Raw genomic sequence first — 27,757 nt, 5'->3', positions numbered from 1 at the left:
GGGTGACACTTCCTTCTCTCCACCCACCAATATTCACTCCCCAGGCTCAGCCGAACCTCCTCCCAGGTGGCCTGGAAGTCCGGGCCTTTTTTTGGTAGCGATAGCAGACGTATTATCGCGACATGCCCCGACAGTAAACTGCCTTAACCAGTCCGGGAAAAACAAAACACCGGCCCCGATGCTTTAACAGTTCGACTTCGACTTCGGCTCTGGGACTGGCGAGGAGAGGGCGGGGTGGGGACATTCTTCCTAAAGGGTCGGGAGATGACCCGAGCAGCCTCGGAACTCTCGGGCAGAGGGCGACGGAGGATGGGGGAGTGAAAGGGTGAGGAGCGGGGGGGGGGGGGGGGGGGGGGTGTGGTTTGGAAAAGAATGAACCCGGAACACTTCCGGAGAGACCGGAAGCGGAGGCGAGGGAGGCGGCCACGGGCCCGGGCTACGGGGATGGCTGGGCGGACGACCCTGCTGGCCCTGCTGGCCGGCGCCGCAGCGCTAGCGGACGCCTCCCAGGGTGACCGGGAGCCCGTGTACCGAGACTGCGTCCTCCGCTGCGACGAGTGGAACTGCTCCGGAGCCGGCCTGCAGCACTTCCGCTCTCACCAGCCAATCTACATGAGTCTGGCAGGTAAGCCCCGCCCATGGAGAAGCCCCGCCTCCTGGAGGCTCCGCCCAACACTCTGGCCACGCCCATGCCCCCCATACCCACCACGTTGTCCCCTCCCTTCCCCTTCTTCCTCTTCAGCGCCTGTGCCTCGGTTTCCCCACGGGTAGGGTTGGGGAAGTGAGTGACAGCTCAGCGGTGCCCGTAGAGGTCCTGGGCCACCCAGCCTTGGATGTTGTGCCCTCCTCCATGCCTGGCATATCCTGGGGTAGAAGCAAGGGGCAGTGGTTAGAGTGCTGGGCCAGAACCCAACCTCTCCCAGCCTCAGTTTCCTCCTCTGTAAAATGGGCATAAAAAGAGCATTTACCTCCCAGGGTGGTTGTTGTGAGGATCAAATGAGACAGTGGTTGTAGAACTCCTGGCACATAATAATGGGCTCTTTATAAATGTCAGCCATCATCATCATCTTGTTACTAGATTCCTGTCAGTTCCACTTAATTCTACTCCACAAACATCGATTACGGTTCCTGTGCAGGGGAGATGCGGAATTCATCTCTGCTCACCTGGAGCTCACAGTCCTCCGCGAGGTGATAATACACAAACAGGCAGAATGTGTTATGAAGAGAGCTACAGAGGGAATTCTCTGAAGAAACTCCCCGGGGTGGAGGCTGCAGCATAAAGGAGCCTGGGTTCTTTTGTCAGCACACCTAGGTTCTAGTCTAGATCCTGATCCTAATGGGATCCTAATGAGCATTGGCCAAGAAACATCCCTCTTCCAGTCCTCAAGAATTGCTTACCATGGACCCAGCACCATAATAAGGCCAGTGTTGCAAAGAAAAACTCAGAATGATCCCTAATCCAGTAGATCCAATAAACATTTTTTAAGTACTTACCGTGTGCTCAGCACTGGGCGAGGATACATTTAGTAAAAGGAAAGACGGTCCAGTCCTGGAGAAGCTTATATTCTAATGGGAGTGATAATGTGCAGGTAACTAGATATGGACAAGATGCCTACAGGGTAGTTGGAGAATAACCTTTAGAGGGTAAGATATAAGCCCCTGGCGGGGGTAGTGGGAAGGATCTCTTACTAAAGGTGGTCGTCTCATCTATAAAATAGAGTTGCATCTGTTACCTGTCAATTCTGTCTTTGAAGCATTTCTACTATGTGCTCCCTTCTCTCCTCTGACACTGCCGTACCACCCTGGTGCATACCCTCATCACCTCCTGCTTACATATTGATTGCCTGGACTACAATAGCTTTATTGGCCTCCCTGCCTTAAGTCTCTTCCTTCCTGTCCATCCTATACTCAGCTATCAAGATAATTTTCCTAATGTGAAGGTCTAACCATGTAACCTCCACTGTTTAATAAACCAAGATCAAATGTAAAAATCCCCTATTTGCCTTTTAAAATCCTCTATAACTTGGCTCCTTCCTACTTTCCTAGGCATCTTATACCTTCATTCCCCTTCCCATACTCTACTATGCGGAGACATTGGCCCTGCTGTTTTTTGAACAAAAGACTTTATCTCCTGACTCTGTGCCTTTTCACTGACTGTCTTCTTTGTCTGAAATGTTTTCCTCCTGATCTCCTTCTGGCTTCTCTGGCTTCCTTCAAATCTCAAGTAAAATCCCACTTTTTGCAAGAAGCCTTTTGTAATTCCCTGTTAATGCTGGTACCTTGCCTCAGAGATCACCTCTAAGTTATCCTGTATATAACTTGTTTGTACACAGTTGTTTACACGCTGAATAGTATTAAACTATGGAGTCCTTGGGAGCAGGACCTGTTTTTGCCTTTGTATGGTCTGGGACACAGTTGGTCCTTAATAAATGATTGTTGACTTGACACTAGGGTTCTGAGCAGAAAGGGAAACATGTGAGCCCTAGGGACACACACACACACACACACACACACACACACACACACACACACACATTTGCACAGTGCATAGAGTGCCAGGCCTGGGATCAGAAAGACCGGAGTTTAGATCTGGCCTCAGATACTTACTTGCTGTGTGACCCTGGGCAAGTCACTTTACCCTGTTTGCCTCAGTTTCCTCATCTGTAAAAAGAGCTCGAGAAGGAAATGGCAAACCACCTCAGTATCTTCATCAAGAAAACCCCAAGTGGGGTCACAGAGAGTTGGATATGAAACAACTGAACAACAGTGTGTGTGTGTGTGTGTGTGTGTGTGTGTGTGTATGTACACATTTATATGTATACCTATAGAGTTGTATGTGTATATATATATGAATATATCTGTGTGAATATGTGTGTGTATGTACACACACACATACAAATGCATCAAGAAAACATTTTAAAAATAAAAAAAAGAACCAGTGGAGACCAAGAAAGAGTTATTAAAGAGATATCAGTAGACCCCAGAAAACTTAGTGTCCCAGAAAGCAAGGAAGAAGATGGCCTGGTCCGCAGTGTCAGATGCTGAAGGGAATGCCCAAGGATGGAGCACAGTAAACATCCCTGAATCTGGTGATGAGGAGGTCGCTGGTGACAGTTTCAGGAGAGCTCTAGCTTTATGATCCCATGACCCCCTAAAACTGTTCACAATCTCAGGATCACCAGTGACCTCTTCATGGCTATTAGCTGCTTCTTTTCCATCCTCACGCTGCTTGATATGCTGCAGTTTAGGGGCACTGTTACCTCTTTCTTCTGGTGACTCTCCCAGTGACACTGTTAGACCTGATTCTCCTGTCCTCTGATCACTCCTTTTCCACCTCTTTTGCTGACTCATCTTCCTCTTTCTGCCCTCTAAATGTCTTCTAGGGTCCTGCTCTCAAACCTCTTCTTTCAGTAGAATTTCTCCTGTTGTGATCTCATCCATTCCCATGGTTTCAATTATCACCTCTTGCAGATGACTCCAAAATGAAGATCTCTGGCTCTAATCTCTCCCCTGAGCCACTATCTTGGATTTCCATCTGCCTGCTGGATTTCTCCACCTGGATATCACACCCACACCTCCAGCTCAATGTGTCCCAAACTAAATTCATCTTCCCCCAAAAAACTGCAGCATAGTGCAGTGGAGAGAGCACTGGGTTTGAAATAAAGTGAAATCAGAGGGCTTCTTTTCGGGCTTTGGCTCTGCTTTTAAACAAGTTATGACCTCTCTGGGCTTCAGTTCTTCACCTGTATAATGAAAGTATTGGAATAGAGGCCTCGAATGGCCTTTCCAGCTCCAACCTGTGATCATTTGAATCTACTTCTGACTTCCCTATTTCTACTGATGGCACAGTCCTTCTTTGAGCCATTTGGGCACAAAACCTGAAGGCATTTTTGACTCTTTCCTTGCCATCATATTCCACATCCAGCGACTCGCTTAGTGGGGAGCCTTCTGGATCTGAAGGGTCTCACCTCTTAATTCTGCCTCCAGCATATTATTGTACCCCTCTCTACTTCTCAGCCCTCATTGCTGCTTCATTTCTTGTCACTCAGTAAACATTTGTTAAGTACCTACTATGTGCCAGGCACTGTTCTAAGTACTAAGGTACAAAGGAAAACAAAAGAAAGTCTCTAACCCAGAGGAGCTCACTGATAGATACAATGAACAAACAAGCCAAATGCAGGATAAACTGGAAATAATCAACAGAGAGAAGGCACTGGAATTAAGGGGGATTGGGAGAGGCTTCCTGTAGAAGGTGGGATTCATTGTGACTTGAAAGAAGCCAGGGAAATCAAGAGGCAGAGATGAGGAGGGAGAGCATCCCAAGCACAGAGGACAGCCAGAGAAGGTGTCTGGAGCTGAGAGATGGAGAGCCTCATGTTTGGTACAAGAAGGAAGCCAGTGCAGCTAGGTTGTGAAGGACTTTAATTGCCAAACAGGATTTAGTATATGGATGACCTGTGCTTTAGGAAAATTGCTTTAGTGACTGAATGGAGGGTGGATTGATGTAGGGAGAACCTTGAGACAGGCAGACCCAGCGGCAGACTGTTAAAGTAATCCAGGCATGAGGTGCTGAGGGCTTGGTGCAGAGAGGTGGCAGTCAGAGGAGAGAAGGGGGCATATTCGAGAGGTGTGAAGAGGAGATGAGACCATGTTTTGTGAAGGTGAAATCGACAAGCCTGGCCCCAGACTGGATTGGATTGGTTCAGGTACTTGTTACTTCTTAACCTGGACTTCCAAACCAACCTCTCTCCTTTGCAATCTATTCATAAACAATTACCAAACTAATCGTCTTAATATAAAGCTCTGACTACATCATTCCCCTTCCCCAGATTCTTTGCTGGCTTTCTATTACCTATCACCTAAAATGCAGATGCCCTAGTTTAATATTTAAAGCCCTCATAATCTGGTGTATCCTGTCTTTTCAGTTTTATTTCATTTTCATTTTATGCTCCTCTAGAAACCCTGCCCTCTAGCCACCGAGTCCCTAGGCTTGCCTTCTATATTCTTATAGGAAGTGGGTTGTCTTCCATACTTCTGCCTTCACCTTCCTTCATGGCCCAGCTCATGTACCACCTCCTTCATGAAGCCTTCCTGGCCCACCCCTGCTGAAATTGATCTCTCCTACTCCAGATTTCTCTTAGCATTTTTCTAGCCCTTTCCTCATCCTTACCCTATTCTACCTTGTATAATAGGCATTTGTGTACATTACACACAATTGCCCTAGTTAGATTGTCAACAGATTAACTAAGAGGACTATGTTGTTTTTTATCTTTCTCATCTCAGTGTGCCTTGAACATAGTTGTCATTTTGAAAATGTTGGATTTAGTTGGATTAAGTTAAGTGGTGGTTGGGGCTAGGGTGGGGCTAATGAATTCAGGCCACCTCTGGGCCAGAGCTAGAATTCTAGAATCTTACTGCTGAGAGGCCTTTAGGGACCATCTAATCAGCCTCATTTTATAGATGGGGAAATGAAGACCCACCGGAGTGAGCTTACTTCCCTGGAGTCACACAGCCAGTTAGAAGCAACTAAGATAGAGCCCATATCCCTTAACTCCCAATACAATGCTCTTCCCACCATTGTTAGCTCTCTTTGCCCCCAAATGGCCCACGTATTCACATACAGAGCTCTGTGATACTTACTCCCTGCAGTGTGTGGGAGTCAGGAGTTTTAAACCATATTGGGAGATAGGGAGATGACCTAGTTTTTCTCCATTCACATTATAGAACAAGGGAAATCTTCCCTGTGGAGGTAAAAAGACAAAGAGGGGGATATGGGTACAGGGTTGGGGGAGAGAAGGAGGCAGGTCCTGCATCAAGGATTTCTCTCTTGCATAAAATGAAAACAAACTTGGGAGGAGATGGGGCATTGGGTGGGTGGGTAAGACCCCAGCACAGATGGGTTTCCTCTCCTTTGGAGAATCAGAAAATCTCTCTATTTGCCCAATTCTCTTATCCTGCTTTTAATATCCTTCTCATAGCTGTCATCTCATCCTTGGGATGAGGGTCATGGGAATAGAGGCCAGACTGTTAAATTCCATTTTATTTTTTACTGATCATTGTTTAAGACAGAGAGTAGGATTGGGGGTTACTAAGAAATTCTTTGTCTTTTTTAGGCTGGACCTGCAAGGATGACTGTAAGTATGAATGCATGTGGGTCACCGTGGGCCTCTACCTCCGGGAAGGTTACAAAGTTCCTCAGTTTCATGGAAAGGTGAGTTGGAAGAAAGGATGCTGATGGGTGTATTTGGGAGAGAGCCTTCTGGTGAGCCAGGAGGAGGGTGGTGGGAGTTGGAGTGTGGAGTGGAATAGTGTGGTCTACGAGGCTACAGTGCTAGGAAGTGGGCCCTTGGCTGTATATTTCTTTTTGACCTTGTTCTTATTTCTGATGGTCCAGTGGGAACTCTGTGTCATGTCCCAGGCCTGGGAAGATCAGATGGGTGAGCCAGGCATGAGACTCGTTAGTGCTATAGGAACACAGACCTTTCAGGCAGAGAGGTTGTCATTTTTAAAATAATAAGAAAAAGACTTCATAAGTAAAGATGACTTTCTCATCCTGCCATCATGCTTTGAATTGTTTCTCCAGCAGTGGAGGTGGGTCATCATTATAACTGGTGATAATTAACATTTATGTTAATGATAATTTGATAAGTATTAAGTAACTCTAAAATGGTCTCACAGACAGAACCTTTCATTTGATCCTAAGTAAAACCATGTGAGGTAGATAGGTAGATGCTATAACATGAAGCCCATTTTACAGATACAGTACAGTATGAATATATGGGGAAGCGGAGACACAGAAAGGTGACTGGCCAACAGTCATACAGCCAGTAACTGGAAGAACTCAGATGGGAACCCAGGTCTCCCAGCTCTCAGTCCCCATTCTTCCTGTTGCTCACCCCTGGTATTCCAAAGGGAGCAGTCTGCAGCCCCAGACAGGATTTTGTACAGCTCACAGGAAAGAGCAGGGACTGAGGCTGCATTTGATCAGATGTTTTATTCTCCCAACCCATCATCCAGTGGAGTTTTCCAGGTGGGAAGAAATACCCACAAATGTGTACTTGCCTGGGAGGCAAATTAATTGGATAGCACTCCCAGGTCTGTTTGTAGGTGCAAAGCAACATTGTAGGTTTCTCATCTACAAACCAGGCCCAGACCACTGCAAGGGAACAAATGAGCATTCAGGACTGAGGCCTCCTGCTTTCCTGATGGTTGGTGATAAGCAGTGGATGTATGTTGTGGTGCCCAGGTGATGCGTGATTCTCAGCTGCTTCTTCCTTTTCAGTGGCCCTTCTCTCGGTTCCTTTTCTTCCAAGAACCAGCCTCAGCTGTGGCCTCCTTCCTCAATGGTTTAGCCAACCTGGTCATGCTCAGCCGCTATCGGACCTCTGTCCCAGCTTCCTCCCCAATGTACCACACCTGTGTGGCCTTTGCCTGGGTAGGTAACTGGGCGCTGATCCACCCTGGGGCTTGATTCCTTAAAGAGGAATGGAGAACTGACAGGCAGCAGCATTGGGGGTGGGGGTGTTGGAGACAGTAGGGAAAGCCTCTGCAGCCTAGAGTTCCAGACGCCCCAAAGAATGCCGAAGGAAGGAGACTCATCTCCTGCCGCGTAGGAGCCATTTCTCTAAATGGGAGGAAATGCCAACAAATGCAAATATGCAAAAAACACACCCCTAAATTCAACTTGATTGAATAGAACTGAAACACTTTTTTGTAGGTACAAACAACTGCAAATGAATCTGGGAACACCTAAACACTGTGAACACCTACTGAGACCTAGTAAAAGAGTACCCAGGAAGGTAGGGTTGACTAGGAAAAACTTAACTGGGAAGGAGGCGAGGAGATGAGGGTAGCACTTTGGAAGGAGGGGAAGGAGATGGATGCTTTTAAAGGCCCCCCCCCCCTGCAGTTTGTCTCCAGCCTGCTTTTCCAGCTTACTGGCCGCTCCACCCTCTAGCATCTCTGCCTCCTAGCCTCCTTATCCTTCTCTGAATTCCATCCCCTGCCTCTTGTCTCTGCCCCTGCCCTGACTATCTTGCATGCCTGGAATGTATTCCTTCTTTGCTCCTCTTAGAATTTTCAGCTTCCTATAAGCCTTAATGAACTCAGGCAACGTCCTCCTGGAAGCCTTCCCTGATCTCCCAACTTAGTACACTCTCCCTCTTCAAATTTTACTACGTGTATTCCTCCGTTTAAATGTCTTATTGTTCTAGCAGGACATTAGCTTCTTGTCAGCAAGGACTTTATTGTTCCTGATTCAAGGCACAGTGCAGAGCACAGGAGGACCTTAGTAATTGCTTGTTGAATTGTATTCCGTGCCAGGAAGACATAAACATGACATCATAGACTGAGAGGTGATCTCAGGGCTTCCACAACCTACATTCAGGTTCTGTCTCTGATATATACTAGCTGTGTGGCCCTGGGCAAGTCACTTACCCATCCAGTACTTAGAATCTGGGACTATACATTACAGAGAAGGTTCTGGCCTGCATTCATTGAGGGGGTTTCCTATACTGTATTGATGAATAATTGTATATATACTATGTAATGCTGTATTAATGAAGTCATAGGCCCAGTGCCTCTCCCTATTGTGTACAAGTCCTGATTGCTAGATCCTGGGAAAGGTACAAAGTTTAGGTAAGATGGGCTTCTTGCCCTCATGGTGTTGACATCAAAAATACTGTAGTACAAAATAATCCTTGAGGACAGATGGAAAAGGACAGGGAAGTGGGGGACACCATGTCATGTCGTACAACCAGGCTTTATGTGTCTAGTCATAGTGTTTCCTCCAGTCCCACATTATCCTCTTTTTCCTCCACATCTCCTTTAGGCATCTTAAACTCAACATGCCCCAAACATCACCCTCCCCCATACCTCTCCCTGTCTAGGTCACAACCTGTGAACCATCCTTGACTCTCCCTTCTCTCTCTCTCACCCTCCTCCCCCATAGCCGATCAGCTGCCAAATCTTGTTCTTCCTTTTTGCACAGCCTCTTCTCTCTTCTTCCTTCTCTCCATTCGTGTAGTCACTTCCCTATTTCATCCTCTCACCACCTAGACTATGAGCGCACCTTTTTCCTAATTGGTCTTCTCCATCCATGTCTCACTTCTTGGATCTGTCCACACAGCTGCCAAATGCCAAAATGATGTTCCAGAGGCACAGCTCTGACCCTGACACTCCCCTGCTCAAAGAACTTTAGCAACCACCTATTTTCTTTAAGATAAAATATAAACTCATATTTGGCATTTAAATTCCTTCATTGTCTTACTCTAACCAACCTTTGCAGATTTATTTTACATTACTCCCTTTAATATACTCGTTATTTTAGCCAGATTGGCCTACATGCTGTCTAAATCTTCTGTATAACTTTCTATCTCCCATCACCATGCCTTTGCCCAGGCTGTATCCTATGCCTGGAATTCTCTCATCCCCTCTTCCCCCACTTTTCGGAATCTCTGGCTGCCTTCAAAATTCAACACAAATAGTACTTCCTCTTACGTGAAGTCTTTTCTGAGCCTTCCAGTTGCTTATGTTGCCCTATCCCCCCAAATAGTTTTCTGTTTATCTGATGTATCTGATGTATATTTTGCATTTATTTTTGTGTGTATGCATTGTTTTCCCCAATAGCAAGTAAGTTTCTTGAGGGCATTGGCAGTTTTGTTTTTTATCTTTGTATCTCAGACTCTGGAACATAGTAGGCATTTAACTGATTGATTCTTTTGGCTGAAGCACAGGGGGAATGGACCAAGATAAGTTTGGAAACCCAGAGAAGAGGAATGCCAGGTGCTGTGAGGTCTGGAATCAGTCACTGAATATATTCACTAAAGTGCCTGCTGTGTAGCAGGCTAAAGATTTTGAATTTTTCTCAGTAATCAGTCTGGAGCCATTGCAGGTTTTGATCAGGGAATGGCATGAACAAATCACTGCACAGGGCAGATTCTTCTGGAGGCAGGTTGAATTGGAGCAGCAGTGATTCCAATAACCCAGGGGGTAGTAGCAAAGGTCTTTATTAAGGTGGTAGCAGTGAGAAGAGAGAGAAGAGCTATTATTGATAAAGAATTAATGGGGCTTGGTGATTGGCATGAGAGGAGCCATCAGAGGAAGCCCCAAAGTTTCAAGCACAGTGAATTATAACCCCACTGACATGGGAGGTCAGAAGAGACAGCAAGGTTTAGGATTAAAAAGCTAGATTTTTGATATATTGAGTTTGAAGTAGGACTGGAACAGCCAGGTGATAAATAACAGCCCAGAGGTAGTGGAAGATGTGGCTCTAGAGCCTGAGAAGGTGGTACAGAGCTGGAGAGCTACATTTGAAAGTCACCTGAGGAGGGGGTGAGACTGCCAAGGGAGAGAGAGAACCAAGGGCAGGACCCCAGAGAACCCCCTCCCCTGAAGTCTTCTGAAGAAGGAGCAAAGCCATTGGAGACAGCAGGGGAGACTTAATGGCTGCCTGGGTGTCTCAGAAACAAGGGAATGAGGACAGACTGTAGATAGAGACAGATAATAGCATCAGATGCTTTCAAGGCGGTTAGAAAGAATGAGGACTTTATTTCTTTCCTTTTTTCTTTTTCAACATTCACTTTTATAAGATATTGAGTTCCAGTTTTTTTCTCCCTTCCTTTGCTCATCCCCAAGATTGAAGACTTTAAAGACTGTTGGATTTGGAAGAAAACAGCTGTCAGGGGAAGTGTGGGGAGAGAAGCCAGACAGCCAGGGGCTATGGAAAGGGTGGGTGTGCCTTTACCTAGGAGGGACTCAGGAGATCCTTTGAATTCAGCAAGGAGAATCAGACTTTTTGAAGGGGAGGAGAAGTGGGATAGTCACCACAACTGGTAGAAGGATAGTCAAGCAGAGACTTGGAGAGATCTGACCATGTTTGAAGTAAAGTAGGATGGAGCCCGTAGAAAGAGGAATGAGATGAGAAGAGCTCACATTTACGTGACACTTTAGATTTTTCAAGGTGTGTTATATCCATCATCTGATTTAATCCTTTCGGTAATGCTGTGAGTAGGTGCCATCTTTATCCTCATTTAACGGGTGAGGAAACTGAGGATCAGAGATATTAAGTGACTTGCCCAGGGTCACACAGCTGCTAAGGATTCCAGCCCAGGTCTTCCTGACTCCAGCTGCAGCACCCTAACCCCTGCAGCAGAACAAAGACCAAATCTCCTTTAACTGTATCCCTTCCACATCCCTTCCTTGTTCTCCTGGTTCTGGGACTGAGCAGAGAGGTCCTCCAGCAGGGTCCTTGGGATTAGGGAGTTCTTAATCTCAGCAGGGTTGATAGCTGATAGCAATTGAGAAATCCAGAGCAAGTTCTGAGGCGTAAGGAGATCAGTATGTGTTAGGACATTATAACTTCCCTTTTAGACTGATGGGGGTGGGGTGGTGGAAGATGAGGCCTTGCAGAAGGCTTCATCTGTGCCCTTCTCCTCTGCTCCTTTCCTGTTTTCAGGTCCCCTCCAAGAGGCCGCCTGTCTCTCTATGTCCACCTCATTATGCTTCTCACACCTTCACTTGTCACATGAGAACAAAACATTCCTGCCTGTGTTCTCTCAACCCAGTTCTCTGAATTTTCCACATGAATCATAGGATAGGAAGGGACTCCTGGGGTCCTTGTCTTCAGGAGGCCAGTGACTAAGTGTTCCAGATAGTTACCTGGAAACTGCCGAGGCTTTCCTCCTCGCTTTAACTCGTTGGGACGCCCCCTCTGCCGGGACTCACATTGTTTCTCTTCCTGACCTTGGATATTCTCCTTTTTAAAGGGGCCAGACCTTCCAAGAGAGTGAACCCTGACTTCTTGGGCTCTCCAGGGTTGGTGAGATGGAAAAGTGGGGCCTCTCTTTGACTGGGCTACCGCCTTCAACTTGGCTTGTCTCCATTTGCTAAATGCTTTATGCAGATTTTTAAGACTGGACCCATAGAACCCAGAGAGAGCTGTCATTTAAATAGGTTTCATAATTTACCTTCCATTTTTGTCTTAGTCTTTAGGCTTTTGGAAAAATAAGGGATTTTATTCAATTTAGAGTGTCATCTGAGCAGATTTATTTGTAGACTGGGACTTCTGGAAGGACCAGGGGATTACTGACTTAAGGGAGGACTGGGAGGATTAGTACAAAGGAATTCAGTCCTCTTCTAGACTCTAGAATACTGTGTTACCAGACTTTTGTGGACTGTGGTCTCCTCTGCTGGAGACTCTATCCACCAGGGTTGAGGCACATCCTGTCTTGGAAAGATGGCAACTCCTGTGTTGTTACCTCCTTGTTCTTGGGGCTGGGTAAATCTACACCCTTAGGCAGGGAGCTGAGCAGGCCATTCATAGCTCAGACAGAGCTGTTCTTTGGTCTGGTGGGACTGGGAACTCCCTCTGTCCCCAGGAACTAAGGCTATGTATGCATGGCGGGCATCCTTGCCCTATTCTGGAGCCAGGAGACAGAGAAAGAGGCCCAGAGGCCTCCCTGCCTTCTTTTCCAGCAGCCAATACAATTCTCCCCTTTATTTATCCTGGAAAAAAGAAATTGAAGGTGAAGACATAAGGACCTTCTCTGAATGGGCCTGCAGAGGACAGACCTCTGCTGGGATAAGAACCAGAGGCAGTGGTGGACTGAGGATTCAGCAGGAAGGATGGAGGTTAGATCTCAGAAGGGACTTCCCAGCTGTCCTGTGTGGGAGGTATGATCTCTCTGCCCTCTGCTCCCCTCCCCTCTGCCAGATCAGGGGGTGAGATGCAGTGGCCTCTTGGAGGAAGGCATTCCGGATGACAGCAGCTTTCATATTTAACATTCTGACTCTCCCTGCTTCCCAGGCATAGAGCTATTTAAAGCTCTGCTTGTCTAGAAGGGAGTGTTGGTGACGATCCTGAGCACTAGGTCTTAACACCAGGGTTTCACGATTCTTGATGGCATTGAGCACGATTTTCACCCAGCAGTTGATTTCATTTTTCTAGTTTCTTTTCCTTAATGGTCTTATTTTGCAGATGACTAAACCAGGCTACCCACTCCAGTCCTGCCCTCGCTGTTTTCCTGCAGCTCAGTCCCACTTGATGCTGCTGGCTCTGAGGTCTCTTCTCCATGGTGTTTATGCAGAGCTATTGGCACCCGCTGGGCCCCCTGTTATTCGATCTCCTCCAGCAGGGCTATCTTATTGGCAGGGTCACTTCAGTCTCAGCCCCTACTCCTGACCCTCCCTATTCCCCACTCCCACCCCACCCCAGGTTAGTAGTGGGACAGGGCTGGTAGGCTGGAGCTTTGGTTTGGACTGGGGGCTTTGGGACTCTCTCTCTTGGCCTCTCATGGCTGCCCCTCCCTGTCCTCACTGGCACTAACCAGTGCCAATGACCCCCTCTCTGATGACTCTCCAAGCAAAGTGAAATAGAATCTGTTTCTTCCAGACTGGGGGTAGAGGTAGGGTGTTAGGGAAGGGGAGGATGTGAGTGTTTGGTCTCACACCCTTGACTGGCCAAGTGCTGGGCTCCTGGATGACTCTTGGTCACCTAGACATCAGCTAGAGTTACAGCCCTGGAGAATTTTTAGAACTGAAGGGATCTTAGAGAGCATCTAGTCTAGTCCATTTTATAGCCTAAGTGGAACCAGCCAGAGGTGGCATGACTTGTCCAGATCACAAAGAGTCTGTGGCAGAGTCAAGACTAGAACTTGGGGATTTAGATGCCCAGGCCAATGCTCTTGTCACTTCCTCATAAGAATGGAACCTTGCTCCTGGTAAGGATCCATGAACATGAACATCTTCTCCACTGTAACCCCTAAGGCAGGGACAGGGCAGTGCTTCCCACTAGAGGGCAATGGGCCCTGGGACCTTGGGACCTGAAACAATGGCTCATGTGCCCAATCCTGCCCCTTGGCCTGCCTGTTTGCAGAGTGCCCAGGCCATACTCGTGAAGGGGATCTAGCCCTGGGTTTGACTTGTGATGCTCCAGGAAGCAGGAAGAGAACAGGATTCTTCTCTCCACCAGTAGGTAGGATGAGTTAAGGTCATACTGAAGTTTCCCAATTCAGCAGTGCTATCAGGTTATTGAATGCAATTCAGCCGGCATTTGTGAAGCTGATACTTTGTACATGGGGCTGTGCTTGATGATGGGGACTCAGTGGTTAAAAACAAAGGGGTGTGGAACAGGGAGAGATGTCATGGTTCAAAGCCTGCCTCTAATTGGGCAGTTATTTCACTTTTGGGGGCCTCAGTTTCCTCATCTGTAAAATGAGGGGATTAGACTACAAGCCTGTAAGGTCTGAGTTGGAGAAATTGAGGCTGACAAAGTCCAGATGACGTGGTCAGAGCCAGGGCTTGAACCTTACTATCTTTGAACCCCAAAACCAGCTCATTGGTCTTGTCACTGTTCTGGGAAGGGCCCCAGTAAGCCAACAAGATGGGGTCAGAAGAGGAAAAATCCAAACCAATCCTCCCACCAAGTAGAGAGGTGTCTGGCTTTTCAGTGAGGCCCAGCAGAGTAGCAGGTCGTTATAAGTGGGAGGAACATAGGAAGAGGAGTGGGGCTAGGAGAGATGTTCTCAGTCTCTTATAGTCTTCCTGCACTGCTCCCCAAGGTGAACATTTCACCCTGGGAATCCTAGGTCCAAACCAGAGAAGACAGGCTTCTTCTTCATTCTCAACTACTACTTAACTCAGCCCATTTCACGCCTCCCCCTTCCTGTAGTGGTTAACAAGGCAGCTGGGTGACTGCCAGCCCAGTCCCTGCTGGCTGGCTCCCTTCTTGGCTCTCAAGCGTCATTGGCACCAGGTCCTCTGTTCTCCTTCCAAATTACACCTCGTCTGCTTTGGGAAACCTGCCCTACCTGACTTTCAGTGTCTCTTCTTTTCCTTCCAACCCCAAGGCCCAGCCCTAGTCACCTGTCATGTAGTAACTCCACCCTACCCCCCCAAACCCTTTCCCCCTATCCTTAGAAGCACAGCTTGGGAGATACCCACCCCAGGAATCTGATCAGCCTCCTCAGTCACCCACCTAGTTCCAGACAAGACGCCATCAAAATCCTCTCTGATAGAACTTTGTCCCCTGTTCCTGACCATCCTCAAAAGAGGTGGGCTGGAGTGGAAGAAAGAGAAAATGAACCTGGGGGGCAAGGGAGCATGAGATATGTGCCCTGGTGGCCTAGGGGATGGTAGGGACCTACCCTGTGGTAAGGGAGAAATAGTGACTTAGAGTCACTGAAGATCTGAGCTAAAGGGAACTTTCAGGACCATCTAGTTCATCCCTTCTGGAAAAATGAGCTCCAAGAGGCCAAGTGTCCTGCCTGCCCACCGTTACCGGCAAAACAGCTGAGGCCCGGAAACGCTGCCTCTCAAGTCCCATTTATTAGTCACCAAGCATTGATTAAGTGCCTGCTATGTGCCGGGCACCTGGGATACTTTCTGACATCTAATGTTCATCTTGCATGTTGTCTTAAGCCCCCTGACATACAGCCTTGGCATCACAGGGCCATGCCTGGCTGACTCCCCACTCCTACTCCAAGGCCTCCCAGACTCCCACAATCCAGCTCTGTGCCTCTTGTCCATCCTCCGTTCTTTCTGCCATTCCTTATGTAAAGTAACTCTCATCATCTCTTTCTCTCCCCTCCTCCAACTTGTGTTTGTTCTGCCTTGGTTTAACCCCTCTGCCTTTTCCCCAGTCCTGTCCCCTCTCCCTACCTCTGACCCCACTCACTATCCTTTCCAGCCTCATTTTTGTCCCCTACCCAATGCAAGGCCCTACTTTTCACTGTTGTCCTCTTATAAAGTAATTCTGTACTGTTAACTCTAAAATAATCAGGGTCTTATTTGCATGATGTTTAGCACCTAGTTCCATGTCATTAATTTTCTATCCAAAGGCACAGTAACTATCCTCCTCCTCTTCCTCCCCTTCCCCCAGTCAGCCCTCCTCTCCCTTTTGTCATTGCCCCTTCACTCCTCCCTATGGTCTCCAGCCTGGGCTCTGGTATATCAGGTTGGGCTGGCCTGGCCTGGTGGGGCTCTTCAGTATCTTTTGTGGTGGGATCAGCTTGATCTTAAAGCCTGACACACCCCAAGCTGGCTGCCCCCCTCCAAAAAACAACAAAAAACAAACTCCACCCAGGATCTGGCTCCTCACCCCCAGCCCAGAAGCTGAGGTCACCCATCTCCCCCCTAACCTGTTGTCTTTGGGTGGAGGGAGCTGTCATCGACCACTGCCAGGGAGGAGGAGTGGCGCCTTGGGGCTGTTGTCTTAGAGATTGGGTAACTTGGCAGTTCTGAAGAAACAGGTTCCCAGGCCTGCTCAGGACCATGCCAGAGCTGCTGCTGGTATATCTCTGGTGGGGGGAGAAGATGAGGAAAAAGAGCCACAATTTGGGGTTAGGGATTTCTTTAGTAGGTCAAGAATTGGTTCTGAGGCTTCCTTAGCCATTTGGAAAACAACTAACTTTCCTCAGGCTGGGAAATGAAAAGCTAAATGTTTGGAATAGAGGGTTGTGGGCAGATGGAAGACTGTAACTACAGTAATGTAACTGAAAAGAACAGCCCCCCCACCCCCAGAACCGGAAACTGAAAGTTGAATAAAAGGAGATAAGAAAAGGCCCCTTCCCTCCTCCTGTCTGTGCAGAGGTGGGAGACAGGGTGTGGAACATTGCGCATCCTATTAGACTTGGTGGGGTTTCAGTTCTGTTGAACTGCCTCCTCCCCCTCCCCACTGACCCCCCATTTTGGGGGGTATGGTTTTTGTAGGGATAGCTCATTGGCTGGGGGAGGGAAGGACTGAAATGAAAGTGAAATAAAAACAAAGGCTAGCAATAAAAATATATATTTTTTGAACTGAGGATATAGAATAACAGCCAGAATAGAGTGCTGCGTGTGGAGGTGGGGAGGCTCCTGAGACAGACTTCCAGAAACACCACCGGAGCAGTGGGAGGCTAGGCTGGAGGCCCCTAGAGGCTCTTCCGTTAGCTGGGGCCAACTTGAACCCCTGCCCACTGCACTTACCCCAATCCTCAGGTCTCGCTCAATGCCTGGTTCTGGTCCACAGTCTTTCACACAAGGGACACGAGCCTCACTGAGGTGAGTACCCTTCTTATGCCAAGGTAGGGGCTGGGACTGGGCATCCTTCTGCCTTCATGCTCCAGGCATTCTCTCTTAGTCCCCATGTGTTTCACGCTCTGGGTTAGGGGAATGGGGTTCATTCACCAGCTGACTGGGAAAAATGCATCCACTTTCTTCAGAATCTTGCCTGCCTGCTCCTCCCTTTACCCCCCATCTTACCCTCTCACTAGTGAGGGAAGCAAATATAAACTCTCTCATCTTGACACATCCCCCAGAAAATGGACTACTTCTGTGCCTCCACGGTGATTCTGCATTCTATCTACTTATGCTGTGTGAGGTGAGTGCCCTCCCTTCCACCAGTAAAGCCCACCCAGCGCTGGTCTGGGAGTGAGTTCAGATGGCGACAGGTAAAATGAAAAAGGCTTATGTTTCTCCACCCACCCTCTTCCCTGAGTTGGTTCATTTGGCAGGCTGACTGGTATCCTCACCCCATTTTCTATGCCCTTCCATTTTGCGTCTAGATTGTCATTATTGAAGGAGTACAGGGGAAGGGATAGTAGTATAGGGATTCTCATATGAAGCAGGCACCAGGAGAATGGGTGTGAGGCCTCCTTTTTTGGCTTTTTTCTGGGGCATCAGTGACACTCAATCCAGTGACCTCCAGGAAAATGGATGACTGGATCTGAGTGACTCTATGGTGGTGGTGGGGGGTGTCACAGGACTCTGGGGCTACAGCGCCCAGCTGTGGCCAATGCCTTCGGGGGGTTCCTGCTGCTGCTGCTAGCTGCCCACATCTCCTACCTGAGTCTCGTCCGCTTCGACTACGGCTACAACATGGTGGCCAACGTAGCCATGGGTGAGGCTGGGCTGGGGGTGAAGTGGGAAACCACGTGGAAGGCAGTGGGGGTATTGGGTTAAGAGAGATAGTAGTGACATAGGAAGAATCTAGAGAGACAGAGCAAGACCCTGGTTTGAATTTTGTTCTTCCAACCTGTAGAAATGACCAGTTGGGCTTCAGTAGCAGAGACCCATGGAAGTAGGGCAAGAAGAGGGTTGTATTTCTACTGGGGATGTGACTGATGAGATGGGTTTAAAGAGAAGAAAAAGAGTAGGCCTGGGTGGAAGTTGTGGGGGTGTTCTGAGAAATAACATATGTATGTGGGGGGGGGGGTGGAGGATAATGGTCATGGGACAGGAGAGAAGAGAAATGGGGTATAGAACAAAGGGAATATGCAGAAAGGTTTGGCAAGGAAAGGTCATCCAGGAAAGGCAGGGGAGTTGGGATGAGAGAACAAGGCTTTGGAGGCCCTAATGCCACAGTTCAAGAAGAAGTCCAGGAGGGCTGAAGGACTCCTAGACACACTCACCGTTACCCTGTGATCCTCCTTCCCCAAGGCATGGTAAATCTGGTGTGGTGGCTGGGCTGGTGTCTTTTGAACCAGCCTCGGTTGCCTCACGTGTGGAAGTGCGCTGTGGTGATGATTCTGCTGCAGGGGCTGGCTTTCCTTGAGCTACTGGACTTCCCTCCCATCTTCTGGGTCTTGGATGCCCATGCCATCTGGCATATCAGCACCATTCCCATTCACTTCCTCTTCTTCAGGTTGGTACCCACCAAGCCTATTTCTCTCTCTCTCCCAAATTCATGCCTCATGCTCACCCTCTATAGGAGACATGCCTTTGTTAAGCTCCTATGCCCCAGCCCCATGGGCACCCCCTTAGGCCACTCCACATTTGAATCTTTCATGTACCAGCTGATTCCCTCTCCCAGAGAAGATACTGACCACCATGCCTCCTCAGCTGGACTTGCCCTTTCTGATGCCCTCCTCACCCCCTGCCCATGTTAGAGGATGGAAGAGGTCTTTCAGTTCCATCCTTAGAGGTGCATGATGTGAACCATTCCCTACCTCCCCCTTTCTAGAGGATTCTGCTTTTTCCTCCTGGGCTGATGAAGAGAACCTCAGTCCCTTTTTTTGCCCCAGGCAGAAGGGTAGGTGGGGCTGGGGACCCAGGGAGCACTGCCCTTCCATCTTTCATTCCCACAGTTTCCTGATGGATGACAGTCTCTACCTTCTCAAGGACATCCCAGTCTCACTAAAGATAGATTGAAGGGGTGGAGGACAGTTCTACTTGGCCCTGGCCTCAGCTCTGGCCATCAGGAGCTACAGCCCATGGGATGGCATGGCTCCTTCCCTTTACTCCTTAAACTTGGACTCTGGTTGGGCTGGAGAAGTGACTCCAGGACTTTGCGTCTTCCTCCCACCATGGCCTCTCGTTGTTGGGCTTGAGCTGTTTCCAGTTCCCTCAGTCCCCCTTCATTATTCGGACATAGTGAGATTAGTGGCTGAGCCTGATGAGCAGACGGACGCCTCTCCACTGACCTACAGAAATTGAAGGGCAATGAGCGTGCACCTAGCCAGGGGCTCGAGGGGAGCTTCCTTCTACCCAGCAAAATGCCTGCTCTGCCTCTGTTCTCAGTGGGTATTCCCATATTTATTAACCCTGCCCTGATGGGAAGTGAGTGGCTTTCCCTTTTTCTTAACAAGTGCCCTCCCCATGGCACCACTAGGTGGCGATGGATGCCAATTCTCTGGCATACCCAGGGGCTACTGGTCTTACCCCCCACCCCCCCCAGGAGACAAGAAGACCCACAGAGTGTGCCCAGAAGAAGCAGGCCCCTGCTTTGTCCACACACTCAGGAGGAGTCACTACCTTCCCTTTGCAGGGCCTCAAGCCCATCTCCATCCCCCAGCCAGACAAAGAGCCAGAGGAGCCCAGCTACTGCTTGGCTCATTGTCAGACTGGCTCATTCTCTTGCTTCTCAGGGAAAAATGGGGTGTGAGTGTGTGCCTGAGTATAGATGTGAATGTGGACACGTTTATGGGGACTCAGTCAAACTCAGCAAAACGTGTCTTGAACTTCCTAGCAAGGCACCGTGCTAGGCCAAGAAAGCCCTGTGATTGGGGATGGGAGTGTATAAATGAAGGGGTGTGAGTTTGAATCTTCTCTCAGCAACCCTCCTCTGTTGCTACTCTTTAATTCCACCCAGAGCTCAGCACGTTGCTTCCCCTCTCCATCCCTGAGTTTGTGCAGGGACGACCCTAGTCCCATCAGGGAGCCAGGCTCGAGCTAAGAAAGTAGCTCTCCTAGAAGACCTTTCTGTTACCTACCTTGGGTGCCACCCAATCCACAGCCTCCTCTCTAGCACCAGTGCTGGAGACCCCCAAAGTCCCTTAATCTTCCTGAGGCCCCTTGTCTTAATCTGTAAAATGGGGGGAATGCTCCCTCTAGTACCCACCTCACAGGGCTGTTGTGAGACTTCAAGATCATGTATGTAAAATGCTTTGCAAACCTTAAGCTGTTATATGTGTGATTTTTGCATTTTATGGGAGAAGAAAGACGGGGGTGGGGGGGAAGATGATTGTCCGGGGAAGGGAATCTTCCTGCTCTCCCCAAAGGTCAGGCCTAGGGGTTATGCCAGCACAGCTGGGCCTGAATGAAGGTGACTCCTTCCAGTTGCTGGCAGCCCTGGCACATTCCTGCTGTGCAGTGGCACTTTGTAGGTCCCAGAGGAAGACCACCGGTTTGAGGACTTGGTGGGGGTGTCCTGCATTTGGTGCATGTGACAATGAAAATATATGAGGGGAGGGGGGAGAAATGCCTCTAAAAGACCAATTCAGAGCCTTGCTTTCCTAGGCTATTACTAAATGTGTGGGAAGAGGGAGGGAAAGGAGAGAAAGGGGGAAAACGTGTAGAACCACGGACATAAGGGGAACTAGGGACATATACATCCACAACCAAATGAAGGTTCCCTGACTCTGTTTAGTATTTGCTCAAAGTAGGGAAAAATGGAGGGTGCCCTGTGTCCCTCATTTTAGTCTTCCCCACTCCCCCAAGAGTCCTCTTCAAGCCCATAATTTTCCATAACCTCTCTCTTCCAGTGCCCCGCCCCCCACCTTTTTCTTTCCTTCCTTACTTCCCCTCTCATGTCCCTCAGCTTAGAAGCAGTAAGGAGACTGAGCCGATGTTATGCAGACAACATGAAAAAAGAGAAATTTATTGGACAAGGTTACTGGGTTCTTATGTCTTCCCTCCCCTCCCGTGACTAACAAAATGAGAGACTTCCAGACACCTAGGTATTTTCTGTGAGAATCACAGCTACTACAGACACAGCTAAGAGATGGGGACTATATTTTTTATTGTGCCAGCTCAGACATTAGTATAGATTCTGAAATGAATGGGCACCTGACATTGGATATCTCAGGCCTTTCATGCCACTATCTTCTGTGCCCACACAAAGAAGATGCCTTTGACATCATCTACACCAGTCTGCAGGTATGCAGGCATGGTATATGTTCGGAAATCTCGAACCTGGTACCCGCTTCGACTCAAAGCTTCTCTCACCTCCCCCTCCTGAATGGGCACCACAGACAGCTTTACATCCCCTGCCAGGTACCAGGACTCCTCCAGGGCTCCTATGAGTAGGAGGTGCCCACTAGGTCTCAACAGAGTCGTGATGTGGTCCAGAGCCCTCTGGAAGCTGGCATGGTCAGGGCTCACCGCCTCCAAGCAGAAGGCTGAGACCAGGGCATCAGTGGGCAGAGGGGCTGGGCTCTCAGGACCCAATGGTTGTGGCTGGTGCACATCGATGGGCAGGATCCTCTTCACTTTGGAACGAAGCTGGCGCTCCTTCTCCTGCCAGGACTCTCTGTGCAGGGAGACAGATGGAGTGAGGACCCAGAGTAGTAGAATATAACCCTTTCAAAGTGCCTTTCCTTGGTGCCTTAATCTCCCAGTAAGCTTCATGGATGTCCAAATTCCAGCTATGCCTATTACCAACAAGATTCTTCCCATCTTCCCTGTCCTGATCTGAGGCTTAGCCCTTTCCTGTGTGACGGGCTTTCCTGTGTGTCCATACCCAACTTTCTTGGGTTCCACTTCATGTCTATTTCTTCATATGAGATGCCTGGCATTTTGACATGCCAGTTATTCCCAGTTACTGACTTCTTTCTAGTTTCCCTACCTGGTGACTTACCTATGGTTAATTTCTTATGTTCTACCAGTAACCCATGTAGCTAAAACAAATAGATCCACTAACATCTGGTTACATCTGTTGTCTGCTTTACTCCCTCCTCCTCACATCTGTCTCCTTCTCCTTCTCCCCTCCTGTCTTAGGCTCTTCACCCTTGTTTCTCCCACCTATGGCATCTCACTCACCCTTTGCCCTCAATGACGCAGACATGTTGACTGTAGAGGCTCCAGTCAAAGGCATCAGGGTCCTGTTGAAGCCAGACCCCCAGCTCTTGGCGATTCACCTCCAAGAAGTCGGTCATGGTGATGTCCTCAAAGTGGGCACAAGCACTAAGAAGCTGGTACACGGTGGGACCAGAGCCAATATCAATGAGGCTGTGACCTGTCACCTCACCTATGGGACCAACAGTCAACTTTTTAGTCACAGTATCCCCCCTCCTTAGCCTCTGTCTGCTTCATTCTTCACTGGTGCAAACTTCCTCTCTATGTCTGTCCCCCATCTTCTCTACTTCTTCCTGTCTCATATACTTGTCTCTGTCTCTGTGTATCTCTCTTTAAGTCTTTATTTCTATCTCTCTTACCCTATCCTCTCTCTTTTTTCTGTCCATGTCCCCCTAATCTCTAAGATTTTTTTTAGCGTCTATTAGTCTGTGTCCATGCGAGTTACAACCTCACCTTTCTACAGTTCTGCCTGCTTCGGTTTGCGCTCCCCTTCCCCTCCCACGCCATGCCTCAGTTTCCCCCAGCACCTGCTGCTCACCCGTGGCAAAGGTTTCGGCTAGACATCGCAGTTTCCAGGGTCCCACGCCGTCTGGTTGGCGCAGGTCCCCCCGAGGGGGTCCATAATTGTTTCGGAGATAGGAGCGAGGCTCGAAGCGCTGGTAACTGGCCGCCACAGCCTCCCTACCTGGGTCCGAAGATGCCCCAGTCACTGCGTCCTTATCCTCGCTGCTCATCCTGCAACCTGCCTGCCTGATCTCTCGCCGGGGTCAGGGCTATATATCTCCCCACCCAGCCCCATCCATCTCTTCCCCCACCTAGCCGGGCCCAGCGCAAGAACTGTAGGACGACTCCTCCCTCCCCACCCATCCCCACCTCACCGCCCCTCACCACGCTAGACTGGAAGGATGGGCTGCCCCAGGCGACAGTCCCTGTGCTTGTGAGCCCATCCATCTCGCTTAGTGTCAGCAGCCGCCGGAGCACAGCGTCCAGGTTGGGGGATGCGGGGGTGGGGGAGGCGGGAGGCAGAAAGAGGGACGGTGCATGCCCGAGGCTTAAACACCGGCTCCAGGTCCCAACAACGCTTCGGAGGCATCTTCTGGTCCAGCTCCATTGCTCGTTCCCCCTGAGCCCACCTCCTCAGTACTTTCTCTCCAGTTATTTCCAATTCAATTCAACCAACATTTATTAAACTCTTACTAGATGCCAAGCACGGTACTAGGCACTTGGAATAATACAAAGACTAAAAAATCTATCAGTCCCCAGGAGTCTCCATTCTCCAACCCCTACGTCTTGTACTTTGTTCACCAGTGCTGAAGTCGCCCCCTCTCTCTGGGGCTGTGGAAAGAGCACTGCTTTTTAAGTAATATTTGTACTGTAAGGAGTCCAAGACTCTCCAGACATACCCTTCACTTCATCCTCAGTACCGTCCTATGCTTTTGGTATTAGAGCTATCTCCAGTTCTCTGTTGTTGCTTGGTCTTTTTCAGGTAAATCTGACTCTTCATGACCCCATTGCAGCGTTTTCTTAGCAGATACTGAAGTGGTTTGCCATTTCCTTCTCTAGCTCACTTTACCGATGGGAAACTGAGGCAAGTAGGGTTAAAAGACTTGCCCAAGGTCACACAGCTAGTAAGCGTCTGAGGCCAGAACTCAAGGCTCCGCACTCTATCCACTGTGACACCTAGCTACCCGATTTTCTGTACAGATGAGGAAACCGAAGTTCAGAGAGTTGAGGATTTGCTCTAGGCACGCGGCTCCTAAGTGTCCTGACTCTACTACGTCCAGTTCCCTACCTGTTAACTTTCCTCTTCTGTAAAATGCAGGGGTGGGATTGTGGGGGTAGCTGTGGTTATTAAGTTTTTTCCCTGCTCAAAGTCCTCAGAACTTGAGTCTGTAAGACTTTTTCCCATTCATCCTACTCTTTCAGTTCCTCCTGTTTCTCTTCCCTCAGTCTTATTACTAAACCTCAGTTTCCCTTCTGCCCAAATTTCTTCCCTCCAGTTGCATTGTCCCCTCACCCCCATCCCCTTTTAATTTCTGCTGCCTCCAAGTGCCTCTGGGCTGCTCCCTCCCTCCCTCCTCCCTCTAATCTCTTCCTCCCTCCCTCTCCCCCCAGTCCCACAGGACAGTCCGTTCCTTAATGCCTCCTATATCCTCGCCTCTGTTGCCCTGGGCCCCAAAGCTGGCCAAGTGATGTCTCTCTTATCCACCTCAGCCTCCCCCGTGCCCCTCGATGGCTATTATGATAGGGGAGTCAGCAGGGCAACCACAGCCTGCCAAAGTGGAGAATCGAGAATTAATGCAGTTAGCTGGCTTCCGGGCCCCTCCGCTCAGATCCGCTTATCTAGTCCTGAACACGGGTTGGAAGGGGCACAGGGGTGGAACTGAGGGCAGAAGGTTCTGTTCCAGACTGGGGAACAGCAGGCTGGAACCCTGGCAACTCCAATTCATCAGCAGCCTATACGGGGTGGGAGGGGTGGGGGACATGAGGATTCTGTTGATGCAAATGATGAGTAGAAAATGCTGTCCTGGGCTTCTCCCATTCTCTAGGGGAAAGAGAAATAGAGGTAAGGACCACCCTGGAGAGAAAGACTCTGGGGGAAATGAGAGCATCTTCTGAGAGGGAAGAAAAGGGAAGATAGGGTTAGCACCTTATTGATCTTTGTGCACAAGCTCTTCTGTTCCTAAGGGTTTTCTTTCTTAGAGCTAGTAGGAGCCCGGATGCCTAGGTCCCTTCTTTGAGGTTTCCAGTCTCCTAGGTTTTTCTGGATTCTTCCTTCTGTAGGGAGAGGGGCTACTCAGTATCTTTCACTAACCACAGTTCAACTTCGCTTATACACAGGAGACAGGGAAGTCAAATTTTGGCCAAGCATGATCATAGAATTTAGAAGGGACCTTAGAGATAGATGTAGTCCAAACCCTCTCAATTTTACAAATGGGATAACTGAGATTGAGAGAGGGAAAATACCTTGCTCAAGGTCACAGGATAGTAAATAACAGAGCTGTAACTTGAACCCAGGTTTTCTGACTTTGAATCCAGTATTCTTTCCCTCATACTCATTCCCTTCTCTGAGTTGGGTCCTCCTAAGCAACCAGATTGGCCTTTCCGGCCTTGCTTTGTGCCCAGAGTCCCCCATAAGCCTTAGACTCCTCCCCCAGGACCTAGCCTTTCTGTCTCCCTCCTACCACCCTGCCACCCGCACTGTGTAGGGGCTAGAACAGTGGTTGCTTGGGGGTAGGAGGAAGATTTGCTAGGGGGGGGGGGAAGTGGGGGAGATAGCAGTGAGAACATTCTCTTCCTGCCTGCCCTCCATGATTGGGACATGAGTCACCAATGACATCTGAGCACCCTGCACCCCTTGTGTCCTCAGGTTCCCTGAATTTGTGGGATCAGGACATAGTTGGGTTTCCAGAAGAGGCCCAAATATCTAATTCCATCTTCCTGAGACTTTCCTTAAAAACGAAGACCAGGAGTCAGAGGAAGGAATTGGTGTTGTTGACCTCTACTCATCTTTACCCAGCTTGACCGTGGACAGAACTAACATCAATTCTTAGGGAATTAATCTTTCCACCCATTTTTCCAGACTCTTGGAGCTCTCTATGGGGGCAGGTGGAGGGGTAGGGAAGTGGGGCGGGGGGGGCAAGCAGGCAGCTGCCCCTGTTTATAGTCTTGTCCTTGTGCCCTAGCCTGAGTGCTGCCCAGAACCACACTATATTTAACCTAGGACCTTGGCAGGAGCTGGAGAGCCATTTGCAGATCTGGACATCAAAAAAGTGTGGGCATTAGTGGACTGGGCAGATGTAAACCCATGCCCGGGGGCTGGAGGGAAAGGCAGACAAATGCAGAGCCAGCTTTCACTTTTTATTGTAGCACTAACAGATATAATTCTTGGGTGGGACCCCGACACTGCTCTTCCACCCCGTCTCCTCCCACTGGGGCTCCCTCCGCCAGTCTCACATCCCCCTTCCATCTGGTCTCTTTCAGGAAGCTTTCTAATCCCCCATTCACATCTCTCCTTTTTTTCCTTTGGATCTATGTGTTGTCACCTAGTCTCCCATCTAATTCTTGTCAGCAACTTTAAGATAATGCTGATTTACTCTAGTTCCCCATCTTTTTACTATCACCTCCTCCCTCTGGGAGCTCAGAAGACCCACACGTTCTGCTTTTCAGCTCCCACTTCCCCAACCCAATTCTGGGCTAACTACAAAGCTTTAATGACCAGTCTTCCCCTCCCCCCCCCAGGTCTTAGCTGGGTGGTGCCCACAGTAGGGTAGGCACAGGAGTCAGAGGAGAAGGGATTTCACCCCCAGAGTCCCTTTCAGCCTCTCTGTGCTTCCTGGGACAAGGATCGGGATAGAGAGCGGTGGGGGGCACCCGGTTTGCCAAACTGGGGGTGGCTGGCAACCACCACAGGAGGCAGCTCCTTTTTGATCTCAACCACCTCTCGCCGGTCCAAGCATTGCCCTCCCAGAGCTGTTTCCAGAGCCAGGAGCTCCCGAAGCTGGATGGGAGTGGCCTCCCGATCTTCCTTGAAGCCCACCTTCGCGGGTGTGAAGATGGGCAGAGGCAGTGTCCTCGCATATGGCAGCTGGTACTCCTGCAACCTCTGGCCAAGGATGCCCATCCGCATCACCTGCAAGGGTGACCGCTGCACCAGCGCCTGACATTGCCCCTGCCGGTGGTATGTTTCTCGGTGCTGGGTATCTTCTTCATGTACAGAACAACTGGGGGGGGGGGGGAAAGAGCATTGTGTGGGGAAAAGAGAATGCTGGGGAAGAGCCACTCCCCATATCCTTTGTTCCCGAGGGTGAGAGGTGCCTATTCCTTATCCAACACAGACTGTCTGGCTCCCCTGGGTCTAACTGAGTGCCTGTGTGTGTGTGTATGCGTGTGTTTGTGCGTGTGTGCATGTGTTTGTGCGTGTGTGTGTGTAAGAGCAGGGCATTCCCTTGGTGGGTATGGTTGAAATCCCTGCTTATGGGCATCCCTGCCTTAACAGCATTGGTGTTTTCCCTCCACCTGGCCCAGGGAGAGGAGGTTCCCTTGGTTCAATCTTGGGGTGGAGGTGAGGGGATACTTACCCCTCCTCTGGCCGGGAAGACAGTGTCAGATCTTTCCATTCAGCCCAAAAAGTCTCCCTTCGGTCTGTATTCTCTTCTGATACCTCGCAGTTCAACTCGAGTGCAGCCATGGTCACTATGGGTCAGCTCTCTCTCTCAATCTGGTCCCCTCTCTGATGCTTTATATAACCCCTGCCTCCCCCCACCTCCACCCCCAATCTATTTTCAGACTCATTGCGAAGGAACTATATCTGGAGCCCATATTCAAGGAAGGAAGGGGGGTATGGTGGGTAGAGTGTACATTTTATTTGAGGGGGGCAAAGGAGGGAGAGGGATTGTCTACTTTCAACTCCTGGGGAGTGGGAGTGGGGTGGGACAGGGTTAAAGACTGGTCCCTCTGACTGACTTCCCCAGGACGCTGCAGGGCT

At 49.3% G+C, this 27,757-nt stretch overlaps 3 protein-coding genes across 3 annotated transcripts; 1 reads left to right on the top strand and 2 right to left on the bottom strand.

The window, feature by feature from the left end:
• The first annotated feature begins 367 nt into the window (after positions 1-367).
• PGAP3 (post-GPI attachment to proteins phospholipase 3) lies at positions 368-20,373 on the top strand. Its single transcript, XM_072646294.1, has 8 exons — positions 368-625; positions 6,114-6,211; positions 7,283-7,435; positions 16,975-17,037; positions 17,295-17,356; positions 17,739-17,875; positions 18,415-18,619; positions 19,062-20,373. The coding sequence occupies exons 1-8, from the start codon at positions 373-375 to the stop codon at positions 19,123-19,125; spliced, it is 1,035 nt and encodes a 344-aa protein (XP_072502395.1). The 5' UTR covers positions 368-372; the 3' UTR covers positions 19,126-20,373.
• Positions 20,374-21,190: 817 nt separating this feature from the next.
• On the bottom strand, positions 21,191-23,035 carry PNMT (phenylethanolamine N-methyltransferase). The gene is made up of 3 exons (XM_072646295.1): positions 22,808-23,035; positions 22,234-22,441; positions 21,191-21,724 (listed from the first exon to the last, which is right to left on the bottom strand). Exons 1-3 carry the CDS (start codon positions 23,001-23,003, stop codon positions 21,286-21,288), a joined length of 843 nt encoding a protein of 280 aa, XP_072502396.1. The 5' UTR covers positions 23,004-23,035; the 3' UTR covers positions 21,191-21,285.
• Positions 23,036-26,117: 3,082 nt separating this feature from the next.
• TCAP (titin-cap) lies at positions 26,118-27,502 on the bottom strand. The gene is made up of 2 exons (XM_072646297.1): positions 27,351-27,502; positions 26,118-26,993 (listed from the first exon to the last, which is right to left on the bottom strand). Exons 1-2 carry the CDS (start codon positions 27,458-27,460, stop codon positions 26,588-26,590), a joined length of 516 nt encoding a protein of 171 aa, XP_072502398.1. The 5' UTR covers positions 27,461-27,502; the 3' UTR covers positions 26,118-26,587.
• Positions 27,503-27,757: the final 255 nt, after the last annotated feature.

This window comes from Notamacropus eugenii, chromosome 2 (assembly GCF_028372415.1).
Source record: "Notamacropus eugenii isolate mMacEug1 chromosome 2, mMacEug1.pri_v2, whole genome shotgun sequence".
In the NCBI taxonomy this organism is placed as follows: domain Eukaryota; kingdom Metazoa; phylum Chordata; class Mammalia; order Diprotodontia; family Macropodidae; genus Notamacropus; species Notamacropus eugenii.
This window is presented reverse-complemented; position numbering and strand designations above follow the sequence as displayed.

What these genes read in the sequence shown, in the direction of transcription:
- PGAP3 (XM_072646294.1), top strand. Translation starts at nt 373, where the DNA reads ATGAACCCGGAACACTTCCGGAGAGACCGGAAGCGGAGGCGAGGGAGG. An exon ending in CCTGTGTGGCCTTTGCCTGG is followed by an intron (nt 7,436 to 16,974) that starts GTAGGTAACTGG and finishes CCCAATCCTCAG; the next exon opens with GTCTCGCTCAATGCCTGGTT. An exon ending in ATTCACTTCCTCTTCTTCAG is followed by an intron (nt 18,620 to 19,061) that starts GTTGGTACCCAC and finishes TCATTCCCACAG; the next exon opens with TTTCCTGATGGATGACAGTC.
- PNMT (XM_072646295.1), bottom strand. Translation starts at nt 23,003, where the DNA reads ATGAGCAGCGAGGATAAGGACGCAGTGACTGGGGCATCTTCGGACCCA. An exon ending in AGCCGAAACCTTTGCCACGG is followed by an intron (nt 22,442 to 22,807) that starts GTGAGCAGCAGG and finishes TTGGTCCCATAG; the next exon opens with GTGAGGTGACAGGTCACAGC. An exon ending in TGCGTCATTGAGGGCAAAGG is followed by an intron (nt 21,725 to 22,233) that starts GTGAGTGAGATG and finishes CTCCCTGCACAG; the next exon opens with AGAGTCCTGGCAGGAGAAGG.
- TCAP (XM_072646297.1), bottom strand. Translation starts at nt 27,460, where the DNA reads ATGGCTGCACTCGAGTTGAACTGCGAGGTATCAGAAGAGAATACAGAC. An exon ending in TCTTCCCGGCCAGAGGAGGG is followed by an intron (nt 26,994 to 27,350) that starts GTAAGTATCCCC and finishes CCCCCCCCCCAG; the next exon opens with TTGTTCTGTACATGAAGAAG.